Source organism: Adiantum capillus-veneris, chromosome 21 (assembly GCF_014529385.1).
Source record: "Adiantum capillus-veneris isolate H3 chromosome 21, ASM1452938v2, whole genome shotgun sequence".
NCBI classification, from domain to species: domain Eukaryota; kingdom Viridiplantae; phylum Streptophyta; class Polypodiopsida; order Polypodiales; family Pteridaceae; genus Adiantum; species Adiantum capillus-veneris.
In genome coordinates, this window is record NC_140951.1 from 7442941 (window position 1) to 7470665 (window position 27725).

Sequence of the window (27725 nt, forward strand, 5' to 3'; positions counted from 1 at the left end):
TGACGACCCAAATATCCCGGGAAGTCAGTGCTTTTCTTATGCTTTTTGCCGTGCTTTTTGGCTTTCTTTTGCACGTCAAAAAGCTGAGCAATCCGTGCATCGACCACCTCTTCTAATTCCTTCTCTGAATATTTCTTGTGAGCAGAAGGTTTCTTGAGAGTGTGTGTAGTGGTTTTCTGCCACTGCTCATGCACTTCTTGAAAAGAAGTCTCGCTCAATATTTTGCAAATTTTGGGTCCTTTGCAAAATTGAGCATCATCTTCGTTGCATCGCCGATCAACTGGCGACGCTCCATCTCTCGCCGCTCCGCCTGAGTAGGCCGAGGCGGGCCATACTCTTTGCCGGAATCTTCGTTGTGATCCCTGCCCGCATCTCCAGATGCAGAGGGAGTCGACTGATCCTTTCGTAAAGCCATAGGTGCCGCGGAAAAAAATTGGGGATCGGATTTCTCGTAGAAGAGAAATCGGCCGTGCTCTGATACCACTGTAACAGACTTGGACACTCCAAGTCAAGAATCAATCGCGACAGCACCAAATAACCACTTCAAAACAATTCACAAATCACAATAGATTTGCACTGGCCCGGCGGAGTTCCGTGCCTAGAGATATTGGCCCCAAAGGCTGGCGCCCCGTTCGGTATCTCTTTTTGTATTAGTCAGTTCAAAGTACAAGAGAGTGGCTCGGGATTCACTCTCGGACTCTGCGTCCAGATGCTCTGAGAAGTGAAGCCCTCACCACTAATTTAAAGATTACAAGGGATGCCCAAAAGCAGAGCCCCAAAAGCTTGAAAGCAAAAGCAGATTCTCTCTCTCTCTCAATGAGCGTCAGTAAAAAGCAAGTTCTCTTTTTCTCTCTCTTTCTCCCAAATCATAGAAAAAAGCTGAGATTTGCGTCGCTCAAAATTTCCCAAAAGAAAAAAAAAATCACTTCTGCGATTTCCAGAAATTAGGGTTTCTGGCAGAAATTAGGGTTTGCAGGAATTTTAGGGCTTCTGGCAGAAATTAGGGTTTCTGCTATGCGTAGCCACGTCATCACTTTGTGACAAAGGGAAATAAGAGGCTTTTTCCAAAGCTTAGTCTGCGATACTACGGACCTTTCCAGATCACTGAAAAGATAAATGATGTCTCCTTTCGATTGAAATTGCCAGATACTTGGAGGATTCACAATGCATTCCATGTGAGTCTCTTGAAACCTTTTAAAGGTGATGTGCCTGATGATGGGAAGCCTGATGAGCAACCCGAAGTGGAAGAAAACGAGGAGATCCTTGTTCCTGAACAGATTTTGGCACATAAGGATACAAAGACTAAAGGTAAAGTCTGAAGGCGGTTCTTGGTTAAGTTCAAGAACTTTCTTGCATTTGATGCAAAGTGATGGAGGAGGAGGACCCAGCAGATACTCCTCGGATCATGAAACTTTACCTCGATGTTTTGGTTTAGCATAGTCTACTCCAAACAGAACCCAGAAATGCAGCTTGGCCGAAGATCTGGTGCAGTAGGATGCACAAGAGGGGAGTTACTCCGCTCCTTTGTCAACAGATGCCTTGATTTTGATACTAAAGTCACTGATGTCTCTTTGAGCTTCAAGGATACTAAGAGCTGACAGTATTCTGCTGGATGACTTTATGAAATGGAATTCCTGATAATGATATTGATTTGTTCTTCACTTCTTTTGAGTGCAGGAACTGATAGACGAAATGACTGCAACATTTTGGTCTGATTGATCTCGAATAGACATGGTTGCAATAGGGGTTAGTCAATCAGACATCGATGAGGTCCCGATTGGACCTAGAGTTGATTGCTAGCTACATTGCCGATAAATCATGGTCTAAGATCCGAATGAATGTTGAATGTCATGTGATGTCCTGTGATGTCTGGTGATGTCCTGTGATGTCGTGTGATGTGACTGTCGATTTTGTACATGTGCTAGATGTGTGTTCCTAGTACGTAGGTACTAACAGTCAGTGTCTGTTAAGACGGTTTATGGCTTTTGTCGGTTTTGCAGGCGTAATCGCGTCGATTACAATGCTTTCAAGAGGGAGGTATGTCACAAAGTGATGACGTGGCTACCGACATCAGAAACCCTGATATTCCTGCAAATCCTAATTTCTGCCAGAAACCCTAATTTTCGGAAATCGCAGAGGTGGAAAAAAGATTTTTTTTAAATTTTTTTTTTTTTAATTATTTTTTAGCGACGCAAAATCCCAGCTTCTGGCTTTTTGCTACGAAAAGAATTGGATGAGAGAGAGAGAGAGAGAGAGAGAGAGAGAGAGAGTTGAATTGCTTTATTTTTACTCTCATTGAGAGAGAGAGAGAGAATCTGCTTTTGCTTTCAAGCTTTTGGGGCTCTACTTTTGGGCATCCCTTGTAACATTTAAATATGCGGTGAGGGCCTCACTTCTCAGAGCATCTCGACACAGAGTCTGAGAGTGAAACCCTAACCGCTCTTTGTACTTTGAACTGATTAATACAAAAAGAAATACCGAAAGGGGCGCCAGTCTTTGGGGCCAATATCTCTAGGCACGGAATATAACCGGCCCGTACAACGTAGAGGGAGGTACTATTTCAATTACCTGTTAACTTTACACAGAGCACTGAGAAGGGAAGAGAACACAGTTACATCCAGCGACTAGAATGTCACTGCGCACACGAGACCGACACCCTGTAGGCCCCAAAGACTGGCGCCCCTTTCGGTATTTCTTTATTCAAATTAAGGTAGACGATCCGACCACTTAGCACAAGCTTTCACAAAGCTGTCCAAACCTGGCGAGGGCTGAAAACGCAGGTTTTCGACCGGATTTCAACAACATAACGGGGCAAAAACCCCTGTAGGTCAAAAACACCTGTCTAGGACGGATTCCCTCGATATCTGGAAGCTTTCTGGTGAGCTGTCACAGCGGGTTGTAATTCTCTGTTTTTCACTGCCGGGAGCCCAAAAGCTTGTACACACATCCCAAGGCTCTCACGAGGCTCCCCCGATGTTCCCTTGCAGTTTAGGTGCGAAACCCTAAACCTGCAGAAAAACATAGCAGGCTGTAATTCCCTGTTTCGGATCGTTTTTAGCGGAGCGAACACGCCTACGCGTGTCCCAAGGGCTCCCGCACGCAATGGGACAATTCCCCTGTGAATTGGACGAGTTTTCACGCGAGAAAACTCTCCAAACTCGCAATCTTTTGTGATGGAACTGTGTGTACCTATGGGGGATTAGCAATTAGCTAATCCGGTTCCTGTTCAGAAGGCTCTTTCCTTGGCAGACGCGCATAAACCCCCAGAACTGTACATAGGTCAAATGAGAAGCCCACTAGTGGGGCATAACATACTGTACGTAGGGGAGAAAGAGAGCAGTATGTAGCGTGCGGGGCATCACTCCCGTCACCATACTGTGCATAGAGGGCAAGGTAAGCATTCCATAGCTTCTGTGCCTGCTACAATCCACCTCAGGCTGAAAATGGCGTCCCCTTTGTTGATATGCAGCTCGTTTTTGCCTCCCAGAGTGGGAGAATCGCTCACAGGCTGACACGTCGCCCAGTTTCCGAGTTTGGGCTTTCCCTGCTAAAAATATCTCAACTGATGCGTCAGTTGACTTGGCAGCAGAGCAATAAAATGTTCCCCTTGTCATTCCAGACCTAATGACGCGAACACATTTTCTGATCAAAAATAGCAGTTCCCTAAATTTTAGGAGATGCTTCCATGGCGTCCCTATCGGTCTCCTGACCATCATTGAAGACTACCATTTGACCAACATCTACAATGTGGGTTAATTTACTGGCCCCTTTCAACTTATAAAGTTGCAGTGACTTGACGAGTGGCCCAAATTCCAGTTTGGCGCACACGAGCTTCCATACTCATCAGAATTTAGTGCTAACTGGCCCGGGCAGTCCCTGTCTGACCGACCTAAATCCCCGATGTGAGAAACCCATTTGGCTGCAGCCGTTTCACACTGGCCATGCAATGTCCACTTGCACCTTTTCAAGGGTTTTGGGACAAACAAGTAAAAATAAAATAAATATATCTAATACTTATTTACAGAAGGCAACAAGAAAAATACACCTCCTGGTGACACACCCCACCCTTGAAATACTGCAAGCGACCTCGCTTGCATGCCAATAATACATGCAGATATCTCCTAATATCACATATATTCTATGATGGGAATCCAAGATATACATGCTTCCGGAAATGTAACGTTGGACGATTAAACAATCCCACCAACCTGGCTACGACACATATATCAAGCATGTAACAAACTTGGACACTCCAAGTCAAGAATCAACCGCGACAGCACCAAATAACCACTTCAAAACAATTCACAGATCACAATAGATTTGCACTGGCCCGGCGGAGTTCCGTGCCTAGAGATATTGGCCCCAAAGACTGGCGCCCCTTTCGGTATTTCTTTTTGTATTAATCAATCATCAAAGTACAAGAGAGCGGTTAGGGTTTCACTCTCAGACTCTGCGTCCAGATGCTCTGAGAAGTGAGGCCCTCACCACTAATTTAAAGGTTACAAGGGATGCCCAAAAGCAGAGCCCCAAAAGCTTTTAAAATCAAAAGCATCAGTTCTCTCTCTCTCTTAGAGAGTCTTTTCTCTTTTTTTTTTTATTAAAAAAAAGCAAAAGCAAAATTCGCGTCGCTCATCATTTTCCAAAAAAATAATAATAATAATAATAATAATAATAATAATAATCCGCCTCCGCGATTTCCGGAATTTAGGGTTTTTGGCAAAAATTAGGGTTTGCAGGAATTTTAGGGTTTCTGGCAGAAATTAGGGTTTCTGCTGTCCGCCACGTCATCACTTTGTGACATACCCCCCTCTTGAAAGCATTGTAATCGACCGCGATTACGCCTGCAAAACCGACAAAAGCCATAAACCGTCTTAGCAGACACTGACTGTTAGTACCTACGTACTAGGAACACACATCTAGCACATGTACAAAATCGACAGTCACATCACACGACATCACAGGACATCACCAGACATCACAGGACATCACATGACATTCAACATTCATTCGGATCTTAGACCATGATTTATCGGCAATGTAGCTAGCAATCACATCTAGGTCCAATCGGGACCTCATCGATGTCCGATTGACTAACCCCTATTGCAACCATGTCTATTCGAGATCAATCAGACCAAAATGCTGCAGTCATTTCGGCTATCAGTTCCTGCACTCACAAGAAGTCAAGAACAAATCAGTATCATAATCAGGAATTCCATTTCATAAAGTCATCCAGCAGAATACTGTCAGCTCTCAGTATCCCTGAAGCTCAAAGAGACATCAGTGACTTTAGTATCAAAATCGAGGCATCTGTTGACAAAGGAGTGGAGCGACTCCCCTCTTGTGCATCCCACTGCACCAGATCTTCGGCCAAGCTGAGTTTCTGGGTTCCGTTTGGAGTAGACTATGCTAAACCAAAACATCGAGGTAAAGTTTCACAATCCGAGGAGTATCTGCTAGGTCCTCCTCCTCCATCCACTTCGCATCAAATGCAGGAAAGTTCTTGAACTTAACCAAGAACCGCCTTCGGACTTTACCTTTCTTCGTATCATTATGTGCCAAAATCTGTTCAGGAACAAGGATCTCCTCGTTTTCTTCCACTTCGGGTTGCTCATCAGGCTCCCCATCATCAGGCACATCACCCTTAACAGGGTTCAAGAGACTCACATGCAATGCATTATGAATCCTCCAAGTATCTGGCAGGTCCAATCGGAAGGAGACATCATTTATCTTGTCAGTAATCTGGAAAGGTCCGTAGTATCACATACTAAGCTTTGGAAAAAGCCTCTCCTTTCCCTTTTTTTTTTCTTAGGCGTGCCTTCTCAAAAGTAAGAGCACCCAATCATCCTCCTTCAGTTTCCAGTCGCGACGATGGCGATCCGCTGCCTTTTTCTGTCGTTCTTGAGACTTCTGTAAAGTCTCGTGAACCTTGGCAAAAGCCGTATCCAAATCTCGCGAATATTCATCCGCTTCAAATTTCTAATCTTTCGTGCTCAGGAAGGATGGAACCTTCGCAGCAGTTTCAACAATCTCTCATGGCGTCTTCCCCGTCGAAGAGTGTATCGTGTTATTGTAGGCAAATTCCACCAAAGGTAAGTTCTTTTCCCATTGAGTCTTCTATTGCGAGATACAAGACTTCAATAAATCTAAAATCACTGAATTGGCAATCTCAAATTGCCCGTCAGTCTGCAAGTGGAACGATGACGAGAACTGCAACCGCGTCCCAATGTTCTCCCAAATTGCCTTCCAAAACAAACTCATAAATCTGGGGTCTCTGTCGGAGACAATCGTCTCAGGCGTGCCATGTAATCGGAAAATCATCGTGATCATTCTGTATTCTCGGGAGATTAAAAAAAATGAAATCCATTTCAATATTTTCCCAGGGGCGGGTGGGTGGGTATGGGTAAAGGCTGTAACAATCCCTGTGCCTTATGCCTGTCAAACTTGACCTTCTAGCATACCAAGCAACTGCGCACAAACTCTTCCACATCCTTCTTCAGTCTCCGCCAAAAGAAATCTCTCTCTACCCCTTTCATGGTGGTAGCAATGCTGCGGTGACCCGTAAAAGGTGGACAGTGGCAATCAGTCATAACCTTTTCCCTCAACGGCTGTGTAACGCACAACATAGTCTTTTTCATCAAGTAGCCTTCCCGAAGGGAGTATCCAGCTACTGTCTCCCCATCCCGTATCCGTGTGAAAATATCTGCAAAATCTGTATCTGTGGCACACTGATCGACCATATCCTCGAAGCTCCTATGATGTATCGCGGAAATAGCCAGAACCAACGGTTTCCGAGACAAAGCATCTGCCACCACATTCTTCTATCCCTGCACATGGACAATCTGGAAGTGAAACTATGACAAGATGTTCGCCCACCGCATCTGCTTTTCCGAAAGCTGCTTCTGTGACAAGAAGTAGCGCAAACTCTGATGGTCTGTAAAGACAATAAAATCCGCTCCGAGTAGGTAATGCCGCCACTGAGTAAGAGCATGGATAACCGCCAAAAGCTCTTTCTCATAAATCTGTGCTGTCATCTCCGGCCTAGAGAACAAACGGCTCTCGTAAGCTATGACATGGCCTTCTTGCATCAAGACCGCACCCAGACTACGACCACAAGCATCACAATATACTTCGAATGACTTCTGCAAGTCCGGCAAAGTCAAAATAGGTCCCGTAGTCAATTTCTCTTTCAATGTCTGAAAGGCAGTCACCTCTGTGGGTCCCCACGAAAAAGGTACTCCTTTCTGTGTCAAGATATGCAAAGGGGAAGCAACCTCTGCAAACTTTCGTATGAACCGCCTGTAGTATGAACATAGTCCCAAGAAGCTTCTAACTTCATGGACATTCCTCAAATCGGGCCAATCACGGATAGTCTCTATCTTGGCCGGGTCCATCTGCACTCCTGTTGTGTTGCTGACACAATGTGTCCCAAAAAGTGTATCCATGGTAGGAAAAAATTCACTTTTCTTTGCATTAATCACTAGCGTGTGATCTCGTAATGCCTAAAAGACTTGAAGCAGATGATCTCTGTGTTCTGCCTCATTCTTCGAGAAAACAATGATGTCGTCAAAGAAAGTGCCAACAAATAGCCTGTACTCTCGAAAAATCCTGTCCATCATCCGGTTAAATGTCGCAGGAGCATTGGTTAAGCCAAAAGGCATCACCAAAAACTCAAATAACCCAAAAGTCGTCCGAAAAGCTGTCTTGTAGACATCTCCTGGCGCTATCCTGATCTGATGATATCCACTCTTCAAGTCAATCCTGCTAAAGCACGAGGATCCCTGTAACCTGTCGAGTATATCATCGATCCTAGGAATCGGAAATCTGTTCTTGATGGTGATTTCGTTGAGAGTGCTATAATCGATGCACATTCTCCAAGATCTGTCTTTCTTCAAAATCAACAACACTGGAGAGCAATACGGTGAAGTACTAAGCTGGACAAGACCCTTTTCCAAGAGGTCTTTCACTGAGTTCATAATCTTTTCATTTTGTACTCGGCTCACACAATAAGGTGGCCGATTCCGTGGTGTGCTTCCAGATATCAGATCAATGGTATGATCTTCAGGCCCTCTCAAAAGCAATCGGCATGAGCGTGGAGAAAAAAAATCTTGGCGTTCTTTTCTTCAGGTCAAAACATATTCAACTTTTATCCATGGTTCAGTTCTCCCAAAAGAATGAGTAAGAAAACTGAAGTTCATCAAGTACAATCTCTAAGCCCTTCATTTATCAAAGTCGCTTTCTCGGCCCGGTAGTCAACCACGGCGTAGTTCTTGTGGTACCAAGGGATCCCGAGTAGAACGTCACTCACGTGCCCTGAACACCCCTGTCATTGCAAACGAAGTTTACCAATGCTCGGTGTAATGGCAACATCCCATCCGGGTGCCAGTCGAACTACCTCCACCAGTGGCGTCAGTCTGTCGGGCGCAGTTCCAAATCGAGCCGCCAATTCCAAGTGAAAAGAAGTTGGCCTTGGCTCCTTCAAAAGAGCTTCTTGATCCTTCACTTTGCCCCAAAAAAAAACGGCAAAGTTTGTACTTTCATTCATTTGATTCGGTGCAAGTCCCACGCCATGTGGTACCAGTTCTGCTTTTCTATCTGCCGTTTCTGCCACATTCCTCAGCTGCTCTCGAACTCTCAGACCTGTCGTCGTCTTTATCATTCTGTTCTTTCTATGCCTTATCAGGGCACTTTGCGGAAATATGTCCATGTTTCCCGCATCCAAAGCACTTCCCCTCTCTGATGAAGCGAGCTCTCTCCTCAGGAGTAAGCTTGGGTCGTGCATCCTTTTTTTTTCTCTGGGTTGCTCTTTTTCATTCTACTTTCATTCCCAGAAGTCTGTTTGGCTCGTTGTGTCATGGCCTCATCTGTGGGGTAGGTCAGACTGCCAGAGTGAATGGCAAAGCCCCGCTTCGCATGACTCATCAACTCCTGAATAGAAGCTGACTTCTGTTCCAAGCAGTGATCTCGGATCTCTGTAGGTAGACCCAAGGTAAACCGCTCAATTTGTTCTCTGAACGAGATCTTCTTGAATGAAGAGACGGGTAGAAAAGAGCTCCAGAATCTTTCACAATAAGAATTCACTGTATCGCTCTTGGTCATCCGGAGATGGTTCCAAGCAGCTCGTATATCTCGCTCAAACTCTTGAGTCAACCAAGAAGAAATAAAAAGCCTCTTGAATTTCAGCCATGTAACTGGCACAGTCTTGCTTAATAGAAGCGTGGACCACCAAGTAGGAGCATTCCCCTCAGAGTAAGAGGCAGCTCTCCGAATCTTGGAGTGCTCTGAATAGCGTCCTCCCGCGAAAGCGATGTCAAACTGCTGTATAAGAGACAAAGCCTTCGAAGCATCTGAGTATCCTGAAAAGTATCAAACTTGATCGAGTGGCCACCTTCCTTAAACTCTCGGACTTTCTTGCTGTTATCTTCGAGAAAGTCATACTGGTTGGCTTTGTAAAAATTCTTCTTGTTCGCATAAAACTTTCCGTCATCGGAATCTGAGCTGTCTGTAGACGAGTCCTCAGTAGAACTGTCAGTCTCTGGGCGAGATGTAGCCTTCTTTGCCTTTTTCTTGCCCGTTCCGAAGCTTTGTGTCTTGCTTCGCTTTTTGCTTTTTTTCTGTCTTCTTCGCTCTAATCCGAGGAGCTAGAAGAACTGTCAGAAGAAGAAGAAGAAGAACTGGGTACTCCTTCAAATCGAACACGCTTCTTCCGTTTCTTTGCTTTGTCGAATGTCGACTGACGACCCAAATATCCCGGGAAGTCAGTACCTTTGTTCTGCTTTTTGCCGTGCTTTTTGCCTCTCTTTTGCACGTCGAAAAGCTGAGCTATCCGTGCATCAACCACGTTCTCCAGTTCCTTCTCCGTATATTTCTTGGAGGTAGAAGGTTTCTTGAGAGCGGGTTTCGGGAGTGGTGTTGTGGTTCTCTGCCACTCCATTTGTACCTCTTTCAAAGAGGTCTGGTTCATATATTTTACCATCTTCGGGTCCTTGGCAAAATTGAGCATCATCTTTGTTGCATCGCCAATCAATTGACGACGCTCCATCTCGGTTTGCTCCGCCTGAGTAGGCTGAGGCGGGCCATACTCTCTGTCTGAATCTTCGTTGTGATCCCACCCCGCATCTCCAGATGCAGAGGGAGTCGACTGATCATTGCCTGAAGCCATAGGTGCCGCGGAAAAAAAAATTCGGGGATCGTATTTCCCGTAGAAGAGAAATCGGCCGTGCTCTGATACCACTGTAACAAACTTGGACACTCCAAGTCAAGAATCAACCGCGACAGCACCAAATAACCACTTCAAAACAATTCACAGATCACAATAGATTTGCACTGGCACGGCGGAGTTCCGTGCCTAGAGATATTGGCCCCAAAGATTGGCGCCCCTTTCGGTATTTCTTTTTGTATTAATCAATCATCAAAGTACAAGAGAGCGGTTAGGGTTTCACTCTCAGACTCTGCGTCCAGATGCTCTGAGAAGTGAGGCCCTCACCACTAATTTAAAGGTTACAAGGGATGCCCAAAAGCAGAGCCCCAAAAGCTTTTAAAATCAAAAGCATCAGTTCTCTCTCTCTCTTAGAGAGTCTTTTCTCTTTTTTTTTTTATAAAAAAAAAAGCAAAAGCAAAATTCGCGTCGCTCATCATTTTCCACAAAAAAAAAAAAAAAAAAAATTTAATAATCCGCCTCCGCGATTTCCGGAATTTAGGGTTTTTGGCAAAAATTAGGGTTTGCAGGAATTTTAGGGTTTCTGGCAGAAATTAGGGTTTCTGCTGTCCGCCACGTCATCACTTTGTGACAAAGCATAGAAGTCTTCTAGTGTACTCTTGAGCACAAACTTCTCTAGCTAAATTCTGTATGGAAAGAGTAGATACAATTGCTTAACTACTCTCTTGAGCATCATGAACCATGCTCTTGCCTTGCTCCAAAAAGGCTGCATCAAGTCACTGTGGGTTCCATTTGAAAGGCTTCAAGATACAATTGCAATAGCTGAGGTGAATCAAGCAATTCAGACTCTTCCATCCATTTGGCATCTAATGATGGATAGTTCTCGAACTTCACCAAATAGCGTCTTGCAACTTTTCCTCTAACCTTTCTTTCTTTATGTGCCAATATCTGTTCAGGAACAAGGATTTCATCCAATTCTTCCACTTCGGTTTGTTTCTCATCAAGCATATTCTCTGGCACATCACCAACAAAGGGCCTTAGAAGGCTGACATGAAAAGCATTATGTATTTTCCAGCCTTCTGGTAGCTTTAACCTGTAAGCTACATCGCTGATCTTTTCTGAAATCTGAAAAGGACCATAATATCGCATACTGAGCTTAGGAAACAAGCGTTCCTTGCCTTTCCTTTTCCTTAACCTGGCCTTTTCAAAGCGCAAAAGTACCCAATCACCAAGTGAAAATACAAGTTCACGACGGTGACGATCAGCAGCTTTCTTTTGCTTAGCCTGAGTCTTCTCAAGAGCAATCTTTATCTTCCTGTATGTTTCATCCATATCTTGCACATACTTGTCTGCCTCAAATATCTTGTCCTTAAGTCTGCAAAATGGGTGGGACTTTCTTTCCTCCTTCCACTATCTCAAATGGTGCCTTACCTGTTGATGTATGCACACTGTTATTGTAAGCATATTCAACCAATGGGAGATGGTGTTCCCAAGTTGCCTTGTGCTCTGAGACATAACATTTGAGTAAGTCCAAGACAGTAGAATTTGCCTCTTCTGACTGTCCATTAGTTTGCGGATGAAACGAAGAAGAGAACTTGAGCGTAGTGCCCATGTTCTCAAACAATGCCTTCCAGAAAAGACTCGTCATACGCGGATCCCTGTCACTGACAATTGACTGAGGCATCCCATGATATTTAAAGATATTGCTCATGAATATCTTGACCATGTGTTGTGGCTTTATCTTCTTCCTAACAGGAATAAAATGGGCCTGCTTACTGAACCTACAAATGATAGTCCAAATCCCATCATTTCCTGTTTGCGTCCTTGGAAGATCAAAGATAAAGTCCATTGCTATACTTTCCCATGGCCTATCAGGGATCGGCAATGGCTGCAACAATCCCGGTTGCTTTTGTCTGTCAAATTTGACTTTTTGGCATACTAAGCATGATCTTACAAATGTGTCAACATCTTGACGCAAAGCTGGCCAATAGAAGAATGCCTCAACCCCTTTCACTGTCGCATCAATTCCACAATGCCCAGCATAAGGTGGAGCATGACTTTCCATCAAAATCTTTGGCCGTAACTGTTTAGTAACGCATAACTTTCCATGCATCATGAGAAAGTCATTCTTAAGCATATAGTGCTCATGATGGTGCCCATCAACAAGCTGGTCATAGATCCTTGCAAAATCTGAATCTTTAGCATATTGTGTCTTCATTTCGTCTAGTTCACAATGGTACGGAATTGACACTGCTAAAATTTGGGGCTTTCGTGACAACGCATCAGCCACCACGTTCTTTTTCCCTTGCACATGCACAATCTGAAAATGGAACATTGACAAGATGTTTGCCCATCGCATGTGCTTCTCAGACAACTTCGTCTGTGTAAGAAAATATCGCAAGGTTTGATGATCCGTTTGGACAACAAAATCAGCCCCTAGCAAATAGTGTTTCCAACTAGTGAGAGCATGAATTACTGCCAGCAATTCTTTCTCATAGACATGCAAGTTCCTTTCAGTCTTCAAAAGAATTCTGCTCTCATATGCGACTACTCGGCCATTCTGCATTAAAACTGCACCAAGACTATGGCCACACGCATCACATTGAACCACAAAAGGTTTAGAAAGATCTGGCAAAATAATTACCGGATCTGAAGTCAGCTTCTCTTTCAAGTGTTTGAACGCTAAAATTTCCTTGGCTATCCACTTGAAAGTAACTCCTTTTCCTTGCAGTGCATGGAGTGGAGAAGCAATCTCAGCAAAATTTCGGATGAACCTCCTGTAATAGGAACATAAGCCTAGAAAGCTTCGAATGTCATGTACAGACTTCAAGTCTGGCCATGACCTAATTGCTTCCACTTTAGCGGGATCCATGCGTACCCCATCCTTTGAAACATGTGCCCAAGGAAGTGAATTTCTTGCAAAAAGAACTCACTTTTCTTCGCATTGATGAGTAGACTATTCTTGCATAGCTCATTGAAAACTGCAGTAAAGTGATCCCTATGCTCCTCTTCAGACTTTGAGTAGACAATCATGTCATCAAAGAAGGTACCCACGAAGTTTCTATGTGGTCTAAAAATTATGTCCATCATTCTATTAAATGTGGCAGGAGCATTTGTGAGACCAAATGGCATGACAAGAAACTCATAGAGACCAAATGTTGTCCTGAACGCAATCTTATGGACATCTTCTAGTCTAATGCGTATCTGATGATACCCGCTCTTTAGGTCTATTCTTGTAAACAATGACGCTCCCTCAAGCCGATCAAGAATGTCATCTATCCTCGATATGGGGAACCTGTTCTTGATAGTATTCTTATTCAAGGCGCGATAGTCAATGCACATGCGCCATGAACCATCCTTCTTCTGCACTAAGAGTACAGGCGAACAAAAAGGGGATGAACTGGGCTGAATCAGCCCCTTCTCTAAAAGCTCGTTGACCTGACCCATAATCTCTTTCTGCTGGGCTGCACTAACCCTGTATGGTGGTCTATTCGGTGGACTAGAACCTGGCACAAGATCTATAGTATGATCCTCAGGTCTCTCAGGAGGTAACTCCCCTGGCAAAGAGTCCGAAAAACAATCACTGAAACCACTCAAAAAAGTTGACCTGTCTTTATCTAAGGTAGACAAATTAGATACAACTTGAGGTACTTCTTTTGCAAAGATCAAGTACGCAGAAAGATGATTCTTTATTACAGATGAAATAGCAGAAGCAGAAACAACTGGAGCATACTCGCCTTTAAGCTTTACATCAAGGACATGAGTCTTTCCTCTATGTACAAGGGTAATATTTTTGTTGTAAGTATCCAGCATAGCATGCAACCTGTAACACCATGGGATACCCAATAACACATCACAGCCCTCAAGCGGCATAATATGAAATTCTTCCGCATCCACATAGCTCTAAATGTGCAGACGAAGCTTTCCCAGAATGGGAGTAACAGGCTCTGAATGTCCTGGGCATGCCAAACCTGCTTCGCCTGTCATACCCGTCTCCTCTACACGAATGCCCAACTTTGATGCCAATTCTCGTGATATGAAATTTGCACGGGCTCCTGGATCAAAGAAAACCAGCACTGTCTGGTCTCTAACTTTGCCCCAAGCTTTGCACAGCTCCGTGGCATCTATGTTTGGCTGATCTCCAACCAAATCTGGAACAAGTCCTGCACTCGGCTTTGGCTTCTTCCCTTTATGGTCTGACTTGTCATCCTTATCCTGTGACTTCTTCTGTGGGCACTCATTTGCAAAGTGTCCTTCCTGTTCACAAATGTAGCATTTCTTGGCCTCCCTAAGAGCTTTCCTTTCTTCAAAAGTTTTGCCAGAAAAATGCCTTTTTTGTCCTTGTCCTCGTTCCGAAGAAGATTTAGACTGCTTCTTGGACATATCAGCTTCTTCAGTGGAGGGCTTCTTTGTGGGAGGCTCAGAAGCTTTGCTGCAACATTGCCCTTAGCTGAAAACTGTTTGCCCTGGGACCCTTTCTTGTGGCTATTAAATCCATCGGAATCTCCCTTCGACAGATTGCTGGCCACTCTTGCATTCTCTATCAACTGAAACATATTCATGACAGTAGTCTTTGTGCAGTAGTCCCTGATTTTCTTGGGCAATCCGCAACAGTACTTCTCACTCTGTTCTGACAATGGCACAAACCTGTAAGAGGTGACTGGCAACAGTGCGGCCCAAAACTATTTATTGTACTCTTCCAAATTCGCACACTGTTTAGCATTCAACTCGTGCCATTCTGTCATCACATCCACTTCAAAAGTGTTTGTCAACCATGCAGGCGCAAAAAGCTATTTGAATTGGACCCACATTGTTGGGGCTTGACCCTGGTTCAACAATGCGGTCCACCATTGAAGCGCATTCCCTTTCAAGAAAGTGGCAGCCTTGCGTATCTTTGAAGATTCCGTGAAGTTGCCTCCAGCATAAGCTGCATCGAACTGCTGTATGAAGGTCAAAGCCTTTAATTGGTCCTCAGTTCCTCTGAAAGTTTCAAACTTCACTCCCTGCCCACCTTCCTTGTAATCCTTAGGCTGACTCAAAGGAGCCACATTATCATAAACGGGTGCCTGTAGCAGTGGTGCTCCATGAGTGTTCATTCCAGCACTCGCATCAACTGTTTTCCCTGTCATATCTGCATTTTGTACGTATGGCTGCGAAAAACCAGCCATACCAAATTGTGTTCCGAGCACTCGAAACTCGCCATAGGCACCCTGAAAACCAGGTTGGACACCCATGTTCGCGTACATAGGGTTACCCATGCCTGTTTGCATTGTCCCGAACACATTCCCTGGCATATAACCTGTGGAAGGTCCAGCCATAGCTTGAAACACTGAACCACCTCCAAAATAACCAGGATAAGTATTAGGTAATGGAAGGGTCTGACGCATAGCCTGTTCATTGCTCCCTTGACCATTCACAAACAGTTCCTGTCCAGCTAAAGCAAGTTGCTTTGGATCATTGGACACCACTAGTTGCTCAACCACATGGGCTTTCCCTCGAGCATCATGAGTCCTCTGCGCATTGGAAATCTCCTTTTCCTGCAACAGCTCAGTCATGCCCTGTGTAGGAGGCTGAAAACCCTGTGTCAGAGCCTGTAAGAATTCCTGCATCCTTGGGTTGTTAGCCAACTGCTGAAACATGTCCATGCAACAACGCAGTTGAGTTCTAAACAACATGTCCTCTTCTTGAAGAGTTGAAGGAATTTTCTCTGTGCCATGTGAGGAAGATCCCTCTTCAGGTACTTGGTCTCTCTTCTCTGCCATATCGACAAGCTCTGTGTTGCTTTCACCCACAACAATCCACGCTGCACTTTTTGAAGAAAAAGTGACTATCCCGTCGATGGAACCATATAACCGGCCCGTACAACGTAGAGGGCGGTACTATTTCAATTACCTGTTAACTTTAAACAGAGCACTGAGAAGGGAAGAGAACACAATTGCGTCCAGCGACTAGAATGTCACTGCTCACACGAGACCGACACCGTGTAGGCCCCAAAGACTGGCGCCCCTTTCGGTATTTCTTTATTCAAATTAAGGTAGACGATCCGACCACTTAGCACAAGCTTTCACAAAGCTGTCCAAACCTGGCGAGGGCTGAAAAACGCAGGTTTTCGACCGGATTTCGACAACATAACGGCGCAAAAACCCCTGTAGGTCAAAAACACCTGTCTAGGACGGATTCCCTCGATATCTGGAAGCTTTCTGTTGAGCTGTCACAGAAATTCAGCGGGCTGTAATTCTCTGTTTTTCACAGCCGGGAGCCCAAAAGCCTGTACACACATCCCAAGGCTCTCACGAGGCTCCCCCGATGTTCCCTTGCAGTTTAGGTGCAAAACCCTAAACCTGCAGAAAAACACAGCAGGCTGTCATTCCCTGTTTCGGATCGTTTTTAGCGGAGCGAACACACCTACGCGTGTCCCAAGGGCTCCCGCACGCAATGGGACAGTTCCCCTGTGAATTGGATGAGTTTTCACGCGAGAAAACTCTCCAAACTCGCAATCTTTTGTGATGGAACTGTGCGTACCTGTGGGGGATTAGCAATTAGCTAATCCGGTTCCTGTTCAGAAGGCTCTTGCCTTGGCAAACGCACATAAACCCCCAGAGCTGTACATAGGTCAAATGAGAAGCCCACTAGTGGGGCATAACATACTGTACGTAGGGGAGAAAGAGAGCAGTATGTAGCGTGCGGGGCATCACTCCCGTCACCATACTGTGCATAGAGGGCAAGGTAAGCATTCCATAGCTTCTGTACCTGCTACAATCCACCTGAGGCTGAAAATGGCGTCCCCTTTGTTGATATGCAGCTCGTTTTTGCCTCCCAGAGTGGGAGAATCGCTCACAGGCTGACACGTCGCCCAGTTTCCGAGTTTGGGCTTTCCCTGCTAAAAATATCTCAACTGGTGGGTCAGTTGACTTGGCAGCAGAGCAATAAAATGTTCCCCTTGTCATTCCAGAGCTAATGACGCGAACACATTTTCCGGTCAAAAATAGCAGTTCCCTAAATTTTAGGAGATGCTTCCATGGCGTCCCTATCGGTCTCTTGACCATCATTGAAGACTACCATTTGACCAACATCTACAATGTGGGTTAATTTACTGGCCCCTTTCAACTTATAAAGTTGCAGTGACTTGACGAGTGGCCCAAATTCCAGTTTGGCGCACACGAGCTTCCATACTCATCAGAATTCAGTGCTAACTGGCCCGGGCAGTCCCTATCTGACCGACCTAAATCCCCGATGTGAGAAACCCATTTGGCTGCAGTCGTTTCACACTGGCCATGCAATGTCCACTTGCACCTTTTCAAGGGTTTTGGGACAAACAAGTAAAAATAAAATAAATATATCTAATACTTATTTACGGAAGGCAACAGGAAAAATACACCTCCTGGTGACACGGAACTCCGCCGGGCCAGTGCAAATCTATTGTGATCTGTGAATTGTTTTGAAGTGGTTATTTGGTGCTGTCGCGATTGATTCTTGATTTGGAGTGTCCAAGTCTGTTACATCTCTTCCTTGGCATGACACAGTATCCGTAAGAGCACACGAAAGATTGAGCATCAAGCATAGGCATTTCCATTGTGTTTTGCCACAGTTGATTGATTCAGATCAGAAAGACAAGATTCCATCTCATTGTTTGCGTGTGTTTGGTGAACGGATTGGCACTCCGTCTATTTGTTCATCTACATTGCATGCACAGTTTTAGAGAAGACCAGATTTTTTCCAATCACTTTACATGGAATGGGTATATTCATGTTTTTGTGTTGGAAGTGGTTTCAGGAATTTTCAGCCTCAGAGATTCTTGAAGAAGACGGACCTACGTCCATAGACGAAGTTGAAGCATTGAAGGAGACTCAGAAGACTTTGTCGCTTTCGGCGCGGCCCAAAGAAGCAAGCATTGCAGACCTTTATGAAGTTCAAGTACCGCACGACCCACACATCAGAGTGGGCCGGCGAACAGTCCCTTCCAGGATTCCGGATACTATTGGCGATCTCCCTCGATGCCATACAATTCGGTACCAGTACCTCACTTTGAAAAGGAGGGGATGTCACGTGACACATCCAACCCTATGTGTCTGTGGACAAGCTACAGCATGACCAGGGTTCAGTTCAGTCAAGTCAGTCTAGAATAGGAAGTGATCTAGCACTTTTGTGAGTCTGTTCGCAGACCGTGCATGTCCAGACACTTAGATTAGATGCATATCCTCTGGTTGCACACAGCATGACCATCAGATTCCAATCACATCCCATCAGTAGCATTTTTACAGTGCATAGACCTATTTTTCCCTATTTTGACATTTTTCACTTATTATTTTTAAGTGACTTTTGTTGGAAAGTAGGTAGGGCAATTTTGCTAAGTTTGTATATAAGCAGACCTAGCGCTAGCACTTTCTGGCAGAAGAGGCAGCAAGAGCAACCTTGCTCAACAGGTAACTTCTCAGCAGGAGCAGAACAGCATGGCCTAGCGTTTTTGCAACATCATCAAGCTAGCGTTGTTTTGCAAGACAGATCAGCCTTGGCGTTTTTGCATAACAGAGCAGCTTCGGCATTAGCAGACACAGCAGATCCACTTGACGATAGCAGATCAGCCCTAGCGTTAGTAGATTTCCCCCAGCAGCAGCTTTTCAGCCCTAGCGTTTTTACATCAGCATCACACTTCAGTGTTTGGCAGATTCACCGCGACAGAACATCAAGAAACACCAACGTTTTCAGTTTCCAGCAGTCAGATACCGCAGTAGAGCCCCCGAACGTCACCAATCTCACCTTCCCGCAGCAGATCCTCGCCGCACGGTCAGATCCCGTGAAGTTTGCAGATTCAGCCCGGAAAACACAAATTTCAGCGTGTCGTCGTCGTGTCATCGTCATCGACATAGAGTCAAAATTCAACAGATAAACATTGGCACATTTCAGCCATTAGCGTTTTCAAATTTCAGCCCGTCTCATCGTCGTCCTCATCGTCATCGACATTGTCCGCAAGTCCAAGCATTCTAGAGATTTGTGCAATCATAAGTAGACCGCTCTCGCCATAGAGAGGGGCCTTTGGAGGAGGGTTTTGACAACATTCTGGTGTCGTATTCTTCTCTCTCTATCTCTCAGTCTCATGCACTTTCATGCACAGTGTCTATTCACTTGTTTGTGATCATGTGCACTCTCTCATTAAAGAACGGAAAGCCCTCCCTTCCCTAAGTAAAAGGAACCTTGAGCACAGTTCGGAGCACTCATCTTGAGCAAAGCTCAACATTTACTTCCGCTGCACCTAACAACCCAAGACCACACATGGGTTCTCGTGGAGAATCTAACAGGGATAACACCTCTCAGTGGGAAGGCGAAAAAAGGTGGAAATCCGGTGTGGGAACAATGAAGAATTGGGCAAAAATTTGCCAGAGCGGAGTACAAACATCAACTGCACATTGAGACATATGTGAAAAGATTGACGAAGTACTCCAGAGACCCGAAATACCTAAAGAATTACCCGATGGAGTGAGGCCATTTATTCTCCTCCCATGTCGGGAAGAAAGCTGAAAGGACAGACGAGTGCAGAAAAGTGAAAACTGTATTCGCAGAAAGAGCTAGACAAAGATCTTGAAAAGAAGATGAACCAGATAATGAAAGGCTTGAAGCACTCTCGGGAAGAAGAGGAAATCGGTGGATTTCCCCCGTTATTTGGGCCAGAAGTCGCCTTTCGAGGTGGCAAGCAGATCCAATCCGTTTCAAGGATGACCAAGATTTTTCTTCTTCTTTAAAGAGTTCCGACATTTCTTTCTCTAGTTCCAAAGAGGATGAGAAAAGGCGGAAGAAACGGAGAAGAAGTAAGAAAAGTAAGAAAAGCAGATTTCTGAAAAGTCTAGAAGGCATGGGATGCCATCCAGCCGTTCAGAGGAGAGCTCGTGCTCTTTTGACAGTAAACAGATGAGCAAGAAGACCAAGGAGTTCAAGAAAGGGGGTCATGCCGTCAGGTTTGAGACGTTTTTAGGCTAACACGACACCCATCGAGCCCTTGAGTTTGTACAGCAGCTTTTTTTAGGAGGTTGGTTCACGGAACACTCCAAGGTGCGAAGGGCGACATCTTACTTGGCACAAACATCGTGGTCTACTCTGTTGTTACGCAAAGAAACACCTGCAACGTGGATAAAATTCAAGAAAATTTTCACGTCAACTTGGATATCAAACGAATATGAAAGAGATGTCATTGGCAGACTCTTCAAGAGGCTTGTAGTTCAATGGTTATTGAACCTCCATTACCATGATTCATGCCCAACAGTCTCTGGAACTACGTGTCAAGGAATGCTCTTAAGTCTCACACGCTCATGTGTTTACATATATACAAAGACCTGTCTCTCATCAGTTAATGCTCTCATGCACTTGTGTTATATATACATACTAAGACTCTTGTATTTCAATCATGGTCCAAAAAATAAAAGGTCAATTCAATCCTAATGGCTAAAAAATAGAAAATTCATAATTCCTTAAAGCTTAGCTTCATTGATTCTACATTTACTTCATTTAATCACATAATCAAGAACTTTCTTATACAGATATAGGTTTCTTATCACAAAGCCTAGGTTTTCTTAACTCTAGTTTGTCCCACATTTAGGAACATCACAACACTCGCAGAGTGCAATCAATCCTTTCATACACACATTTTTATGTTGTTGAGTACAAATTCGTCATCCATGGCAAAGTTCATTCACCCCTCTGGTGCAAGTATAAATGCTTCCATCTCAAGAGAAGCCTCTTCACTAAGATGCATGGTTTCCTATCTCAAGCAACATGCAAAATCACCCGAACATTTTTCTCTTATCCATTTTATGTCTTTCTTACAAAAGCTTTTTGTGATTTATGATAAAAAATAGTGGAATTACTGTAGCCTATGTAATTCTTTTCACAAACCTATGTAATTAGGGAGCTAGCTCACTAACCCCATAACAACTGATTTAAAACTGCATAGCACACACTACAGATCCGATATTTCATCGCTGGCCAAATCTCGGTCAACGATATAATCAGAAAAGACACGTAAGGATGTTCAGCTAACGCAAACAGCACAGTAGATGGGATGTGATGGCAATGTCACCACCAATCTAGTGCCTTACCTCTTGATTGGCACTAGCAAATTGGCAAGAGCAATAGAGTGTGCAAAAATTGGAGTAATGTGAGCATGTCCATGGTTTCAACCTCTAGAGCAAGTTATGTCAATTACGATTCAGTGCAGGCAAAATATAGTAAAAGAGAGCAACTTCTGAGGCACCTCTCCCCACAACCTGTAAGGAAGGGTTGTTCGATTTGCTGCATTGGGAACACCTAAGCACTTTATACCTTTGTTGCTTATCTACTCACAAATAACTATAATCATCTAAAGCTCCTTATGCATAACACATGTTGTTGATAAATGGAAAAAAAAAAAAACGTTGAACAATGTATTTATGTACCTGTAGTCGACCGGCAAAGGGCCTTCAGCGCTATGATTTTGAGTAGAGAATCTGTAAACGAGATTCTCTGCTCTAGGGGAAACATATGGAAAAGATGAGTTGTTGGAATGGCAAGGAGTGGCACATAACAAAGGTCGCCAACGCCATTGCACATGGCCCCTCCTTCCCAAGGATGCACTTCTGTGCATGCACGCCCTCTTGCCATGCTCAAGCACAGACCGCATGAGCTGCACACACGATATTGTTCTCTCTTACAGCTGCCAACCTGGTCTACGTGCTTTGGGTGCAGGCGTGAAATTGAACTAAAAACCAAGCTCTACGTGTTCATGATGTGCGGTAAGATGTTTTGTTGGCCTGTTTTTTTAGCTTTCTAAAAGAAGCCTTAGTGTTGAGAAAGCTAAAAGAAGCCTTAGTGTTGAGTGGAGGTAGCATCCTTCCAATGTTTTCAGTGCCAACTATGGATATTCATCTTAAATGTTGATAGAATTTGTCAAATGGGTTCTTTTCATTTCATAACCTTAAGGGGCTTTTTAAGACTTTGCCTTGTTTATTTTTTTGTCCTTGTTCATCTTATATTATTTTAAACATGAACACACAATTTATACTTGTTCTTTTTCTTTAAGATGGGACTACATTGCTTTTATTTTGTGTACCTTTTTATTTTTAAAACTTTTAAAGAGTAAAGAGTTTTTTTCACAAGAACAAACGATTGTGACTCTCTCTCTCTTTCTATATATATAGTATTTTTATTTCCCTCATATCTTGATTTTTTTTTTGGAAAGCCATCATGAGATCTCACCTTATTTGTTTTAGCACCAGGACAAATGAGCCAGTTTAGAGACACTTTTGTGACAAGCTGATCATTTTTACTTGGTTGGTCTAAGGCTTTTCTCTAAAACTAACCCAGAGGCAACTCCATGTAGATTAATAGCCATCATTAGATGTAAAAAAGTAGTGGATGGTAGAGATCTCTCACATACACTCCATGCTTTATTTACCAGACTCAAGCTTTTCAGAGTCGTTCAACGTCACCTCCAATAAGTCAAAATTGGACAACATAACATGCTTCTCGCGCCATTCAAGGTGCCGCGTCATCCCACTGCCGCAACCCCAGCTCCTACCTGTTAGGATCATTGAGGCTTAAGAAGCAAAGCGTTCATAATTAATACATAATTAACACCTATTATGCTTAAAAGAAAAGTGAGATATGCAAATGCCAACTTACAAAAGAGAACTTGCTAAATAGATTGCATAGTGGAAATGTACATGGTTGCTCTTTATATTGAAGAGCCATATAGTGGCATACGGGGTGACATCATAGGTAAGGTGGTAGAAATATATGAGATATTATTCCAAGCATAGTGCCACACAGGCTATTAGGCTAGACATTGTGCCACATAGGCTAATAGGGCTAAAATATTGTGCCACACAGGCTAATAGGGCTAAGAGGTGTTGCATACACCATAGCTAAGAATGGATCGGGCAATAAGACATGCCCACGCAACAATCCTCCCCTTGGGCATGCACTACAATGAAGACAAGGTACAATATCCACTCAGGATGACATTAAGATGACCTATCCACACGGGATGACAATGATACAGTATCCACACAAGATGACAGACTATATCCACACAGGATGACAAACCTCCCCTTAAAAGATAAAAAAGTTTTCAAAGAATGTCGTTGCAAAACACAAGGTTGTTATCTCCTTCTTCATAAGGCTCTTGTTTGTCGTCTTCTTCAGCAATGTGTGCTGCTCCTCACACTTTCTTCTTTCCTTTCATATTGCCTCTTGCTTTCTTGTCATTGAAGTTGTTGTTGTTGTTGCTGCTATTGTTGTTGCTAGAGTTCCTTGCATAACATCTAGAAGGGGGATGTCCCTTCCTTCCACATACACTACAAGACTTGTTTAAGTAGCAGTCTTTAGCAATGTGGCCTAGTTTTCCACAATTAAAACATTTTCTAACTTTATTAGACAAGGATGATGCTACATATGCTCCTCCCCTTGAAGGAAGGTCTGTTAAGTATGGAGCCTGATTTACCCCTTATAATTTTTTGTGGTAAAAAATCACATTTGTAAGGTCCCCATTACGAGGAGAAGCCATCGTACGTGAAGAAAAATGACTCGCCGGAAAATAAAATCACTCGTTGGAAACCAAAATTTTCACGGCCTCGCCGGAATATTATGGTCGGAAAGTGGTCGAAAAACGATCGGTCGGTTGGCCGATGGTCGGAAGTCAATGGCCGGTGGCCGATGGCCGAATTCAAAAGCGAACTTGTCTTCTCAAGGGCGGCCACACATGGGCGGATTGGAGAGTCCAATTTGGACTTATCTACACAAGGGCGGTTACACATGGTTGCCTCTCATGAGAGAGGACAGCCCTTTTGGCCTATAAAAGGAAGTCATTTCTACACACATTTCATAGTGTGAAGTTGATGCAACAAGGTGAGTGTGACGTGGTGAGGGTGAAGCAAGGCGGTAGCTCTCCGGAATATTATGGTCGGACAATAGCCGGAAAGTGGTCGAAAAACGACCGGTCGGTTGGCAGGTTGACCGGTGGCCGGTAGTCAATGGCAGGTGGCCGGTGGTCGGAAGTCAATGGCCAATGGCCGGTGGGTGAATTCAAAAGCGGACTTGTCTTCTCAAGGACAGCCACACATGCGCGGATTAGAGGGTCCGATCTGGACTTATCTACACAAGGGCGGCTAGACATGGTTGCCTCTCATGAGAGAGGGCAGCACTTTTGGCCTATAAAAGGAGGCCATTTCTACACACATTTCATAGTGTGAAGTTGATGCAACAAGGTGAGTGTGAGGTGGTGAGGGTGAAGCAAGGCGGGAGCTCTTATAAGGGTATAATCCTTTTGTAAACTACTTTTTGTTTTGAAGTACTAAAGCCATTGAGTGGCTCCTTTCCCGTGGACGTAGCACACATTGGGTGAACCACGTACATCGTGTGTACTCTCTCTCTCTCTACTCTATAATCTCTTGTGTGTGAATTCTATCTCTCTCCATTAGGTAATCTACTCAAATATCTATTTAGCTACGTCTTATTTCCTAACAACTGGTATCACAGCAAGGTTTGCACGTAGCTAAATTATCTCAAGGAAAGGATTCCTTGAATTGAGTGGGAGTTATGGCAGAGGAAGGGAAGCTCAAGATTGAGAAGTTCAACAGCAAAAACTACCAACATTGGAAGATGTAGATTGAAGACTATCTCTACCAGAAGGACCTCTATTTGCCACTAGGCGGTCTTGCAAAGAAGCCCGCAACGATGGCAGATGAAGCATGGATTGTCCTTGATCAAAAGGCACTGGGAACAATCCCGTTAAGCTTGGTTTCAATGGCGGCCTTCAACGTTTCGGAGATGAAGACCACGGAGAACTTGATGAAGTCACTTGATGAATTCTATGAGAAACCATTGGCATCCAATAAGGGATTTCTCATGAAGTGCTTGTTCAATCTAAAGATGGCAAAGAATGGTTTAGTTGCAGAACACCTAAATGACTTTAACACAAACATAAATCAACTTTGATCGATGAAAATCAATTTTGATGATGACAAAGTGCGAGCTCTCCTTATACTATCATCTCGGATAGTTGGGACAGCCTTGTGATGGCTATAAGTAATTCTATCTCTGGCACAAATACTCTTAAGTTTTATGATGTTGTGCGTGTTCTCCTAAGCGAGGAAATGCGAAGGAGAAGCACAGAGAATCATCAAGTGCTGCACTATCAGTGGAAACAAGAGGAAGGCCTAAGGAGAGGTTCAAAAACCAAAAGGGTCGTGATCACTCAAGGCAGAGCAAGTCACGCACAAAGTCAGTTCTTGAATGTTGGAACTACGGCAAAAAGGGCAATGTCAAGAAGGATTGTTGGTCCAAGAAGAAGAAGGAGACAGAGTCTCAAGACAACAAGCCAACATCGGAGCCCAATGTGGTAGGTAAAGTAGAGCAAGATGCTCTAATTCTCTTATTAGAGAATGTGTCTAATTCCTAGATAGTAGATTCCGGGGCTTCATTCCATGCGACACCACACAAACAACATTTCCAAGATTACACCAAAGGTAATTTTGGGTATGTATACTTGGGAGATGATGAAGCTTGTGAGATTGTTGGCAAAGGTATAGTTTCTATCATGCTAACGAAAATGAATGGAAGCTTAAAGATGTTAGGCATGTTCCTTCTCTTTGCAAAAATTTGATCTCTACGTGACAATTGGACGATGAAGGTCACAACATTGCATTCGGAAACAAACGGTGGAAGATCTCAAAGGGATCTTTGGTGGTTTCCAAGGGAGAAAAGGTCGGTACACTTTACTTGTGTACTGCTAGCACGCAACCTTCAGCTTGTGCAGCAACTACAGAAGTTGACAATGCGGTGTGGCACTACCGGCTTGGACATATGAGTGCCAAAGGAATGCAAATCCTTCAAACAGAGAAGCTTCTACCAGGTTTGAAAAAAGTGGACTTAGAGTCCTGTGAAGATTGTGTTTATGGTAAACAAAAGAAGGTAAAATTTCAAAAATCAGGAAATGAAAGAAAAAATAAAAAACTTGAGTTGGTTCATTTTGATATTTGGGGTCCTGCAAGTACACCATCACTTGGAGACTCATTGTACTATGTAACATTCATAGACGACGCGACAAGAAAAACATCGGTTTATGTCATGAAGAATAAGTCCGATGTATTTTTCATATTTCAAAGGTGGAAAGCCTTTGTGGAGAATGAAATTGATACCAAGGTTAAATGCCTCAGATCCGACAATGGAGGTGAATATTGCAGCCAAGCTTTTGAAAGCTTTTGTGTAAGCAATGGCATTTGGAGGCAAAAGACAACCCCCAGGACACCTCAACAAAATGGGATTTTGGAAAGGATGAACAGGACAATCATGGAGCGAGCACGAAGCATGCGGCTACATGCAAGCCTACCGCTTGAGCTTTGGGCGGAAGCTGTAAGTATGCATGTGTACTTAATCAACCGGTCACCCTCAACGGCATTGGATGGGGGAGTTCCAGAAGAGGCATGGACAGGTAAATCGGTGAATTATGCATTTCTCAAAGTGTTTGGGTGTGAGGCTTTCACGCACATAGATAGAAGCCTAAGATCAAAGCTAGATGCAAAGTCCAAAAAGTGTTTCTTCATTGGCTATGGAGAAGGTGACTTTGGGTATCGCCTATGGAATCCTGAAGATGGTAAAATCTTAAGGAGTAGGGATGTAATTTTTAACGAACAAAATATGTACAAAGATTACTTGGAAAGAAAACAAACAAAAGAAACAGGTGATGAGTACATGGAGCTTGAGGACGGTGAAGACTCAAGGACTACAAATTGTGACAATGTGCAACAACGTCAACCAAATGAGGAGCCTCAACCTATTCCCCAAAGATCTACAAGAGCAAGTAGACCTCCAGAAAGGTTTGTTCCTTCCTTCAACCATCTCTTGATCTCAGATTCTGGAGAGCCGTAATCATACGAAGAAGCTATGCAACATGAATCCAAAGAAGAATGGACAAAGAGCATGCAAGTGGAGATGGACTCACTACATCGCAACCAAACATGGGATTTGGTTGAGTTGCCTAAAGGTAAGCGGGCACTTCAAAACAAATGGGTGTACAAGCTGAAGGAAGAAGAAGGTGGGAAGAAAAGGTACAAGTCTAGGCTTGTGGTAAAAGGGTTTTCTCAAAAGAAAGGTATTGACTTCAATGAAATATTTTTTTCTGTCGTAAAAATGAACTCAATTAGGCTTGTCTTAAGCCTTGTGGCTTCTCATGATCTAAATCTCGAGCAAATGGATGTAAACACGGCATTCCCTCACGGTGACTTAGAGGAGGAAATCTACATGCTTCAACCAAAGGGGTATGCAGTAAAACATAACGAGAAAATGGTTTGCAGATTAAAGAAGAGCTTGTATGGTTTAAAGCAAGCATCAAGACAATGGTACTTGAAGTTTGATCGATGGATGTTGGATCATGGATTCACAAGATGCAACTTGGATCACTGCGTCTACACGAAGAATTTGGGAGATGGGAAATTCATCATCCTAATGTTGTATGTTGATGACATGTTAATTGCAAGTGCTAACATGCAGGACATCAAAGACCTAAAAGAGGATCTGTCTAAATCTTTTTCAATGAAATATTTAG

The 27725-nt window shown here is 43.8% G+C and overlaps 1 protein-coding gene across 1 annotated transcript in view; it reads right to left on the bottom strand.

The window, feature by feature from the left end:
• The window catches only part of FH (frataxin-like protein), a 97121-nt gene extending 75177 nt beyond the window's left edge, over positions 1–21944 (bottom strand). The window contains exon 1 of the mRNA XM_086493124.1: positions 21580–21944. Coding sequence (XP_086349250.1) covers positions 21580–21803 — 224 coding nt within the window. The 5' untranslated portion in view covers positions 21804–21944. The remainder of the gene's footprint in view (positions 1–21579) is intronic.
• Between the last annotated feature and the right edge of the window lie 5781 nt (positions 21945–27725).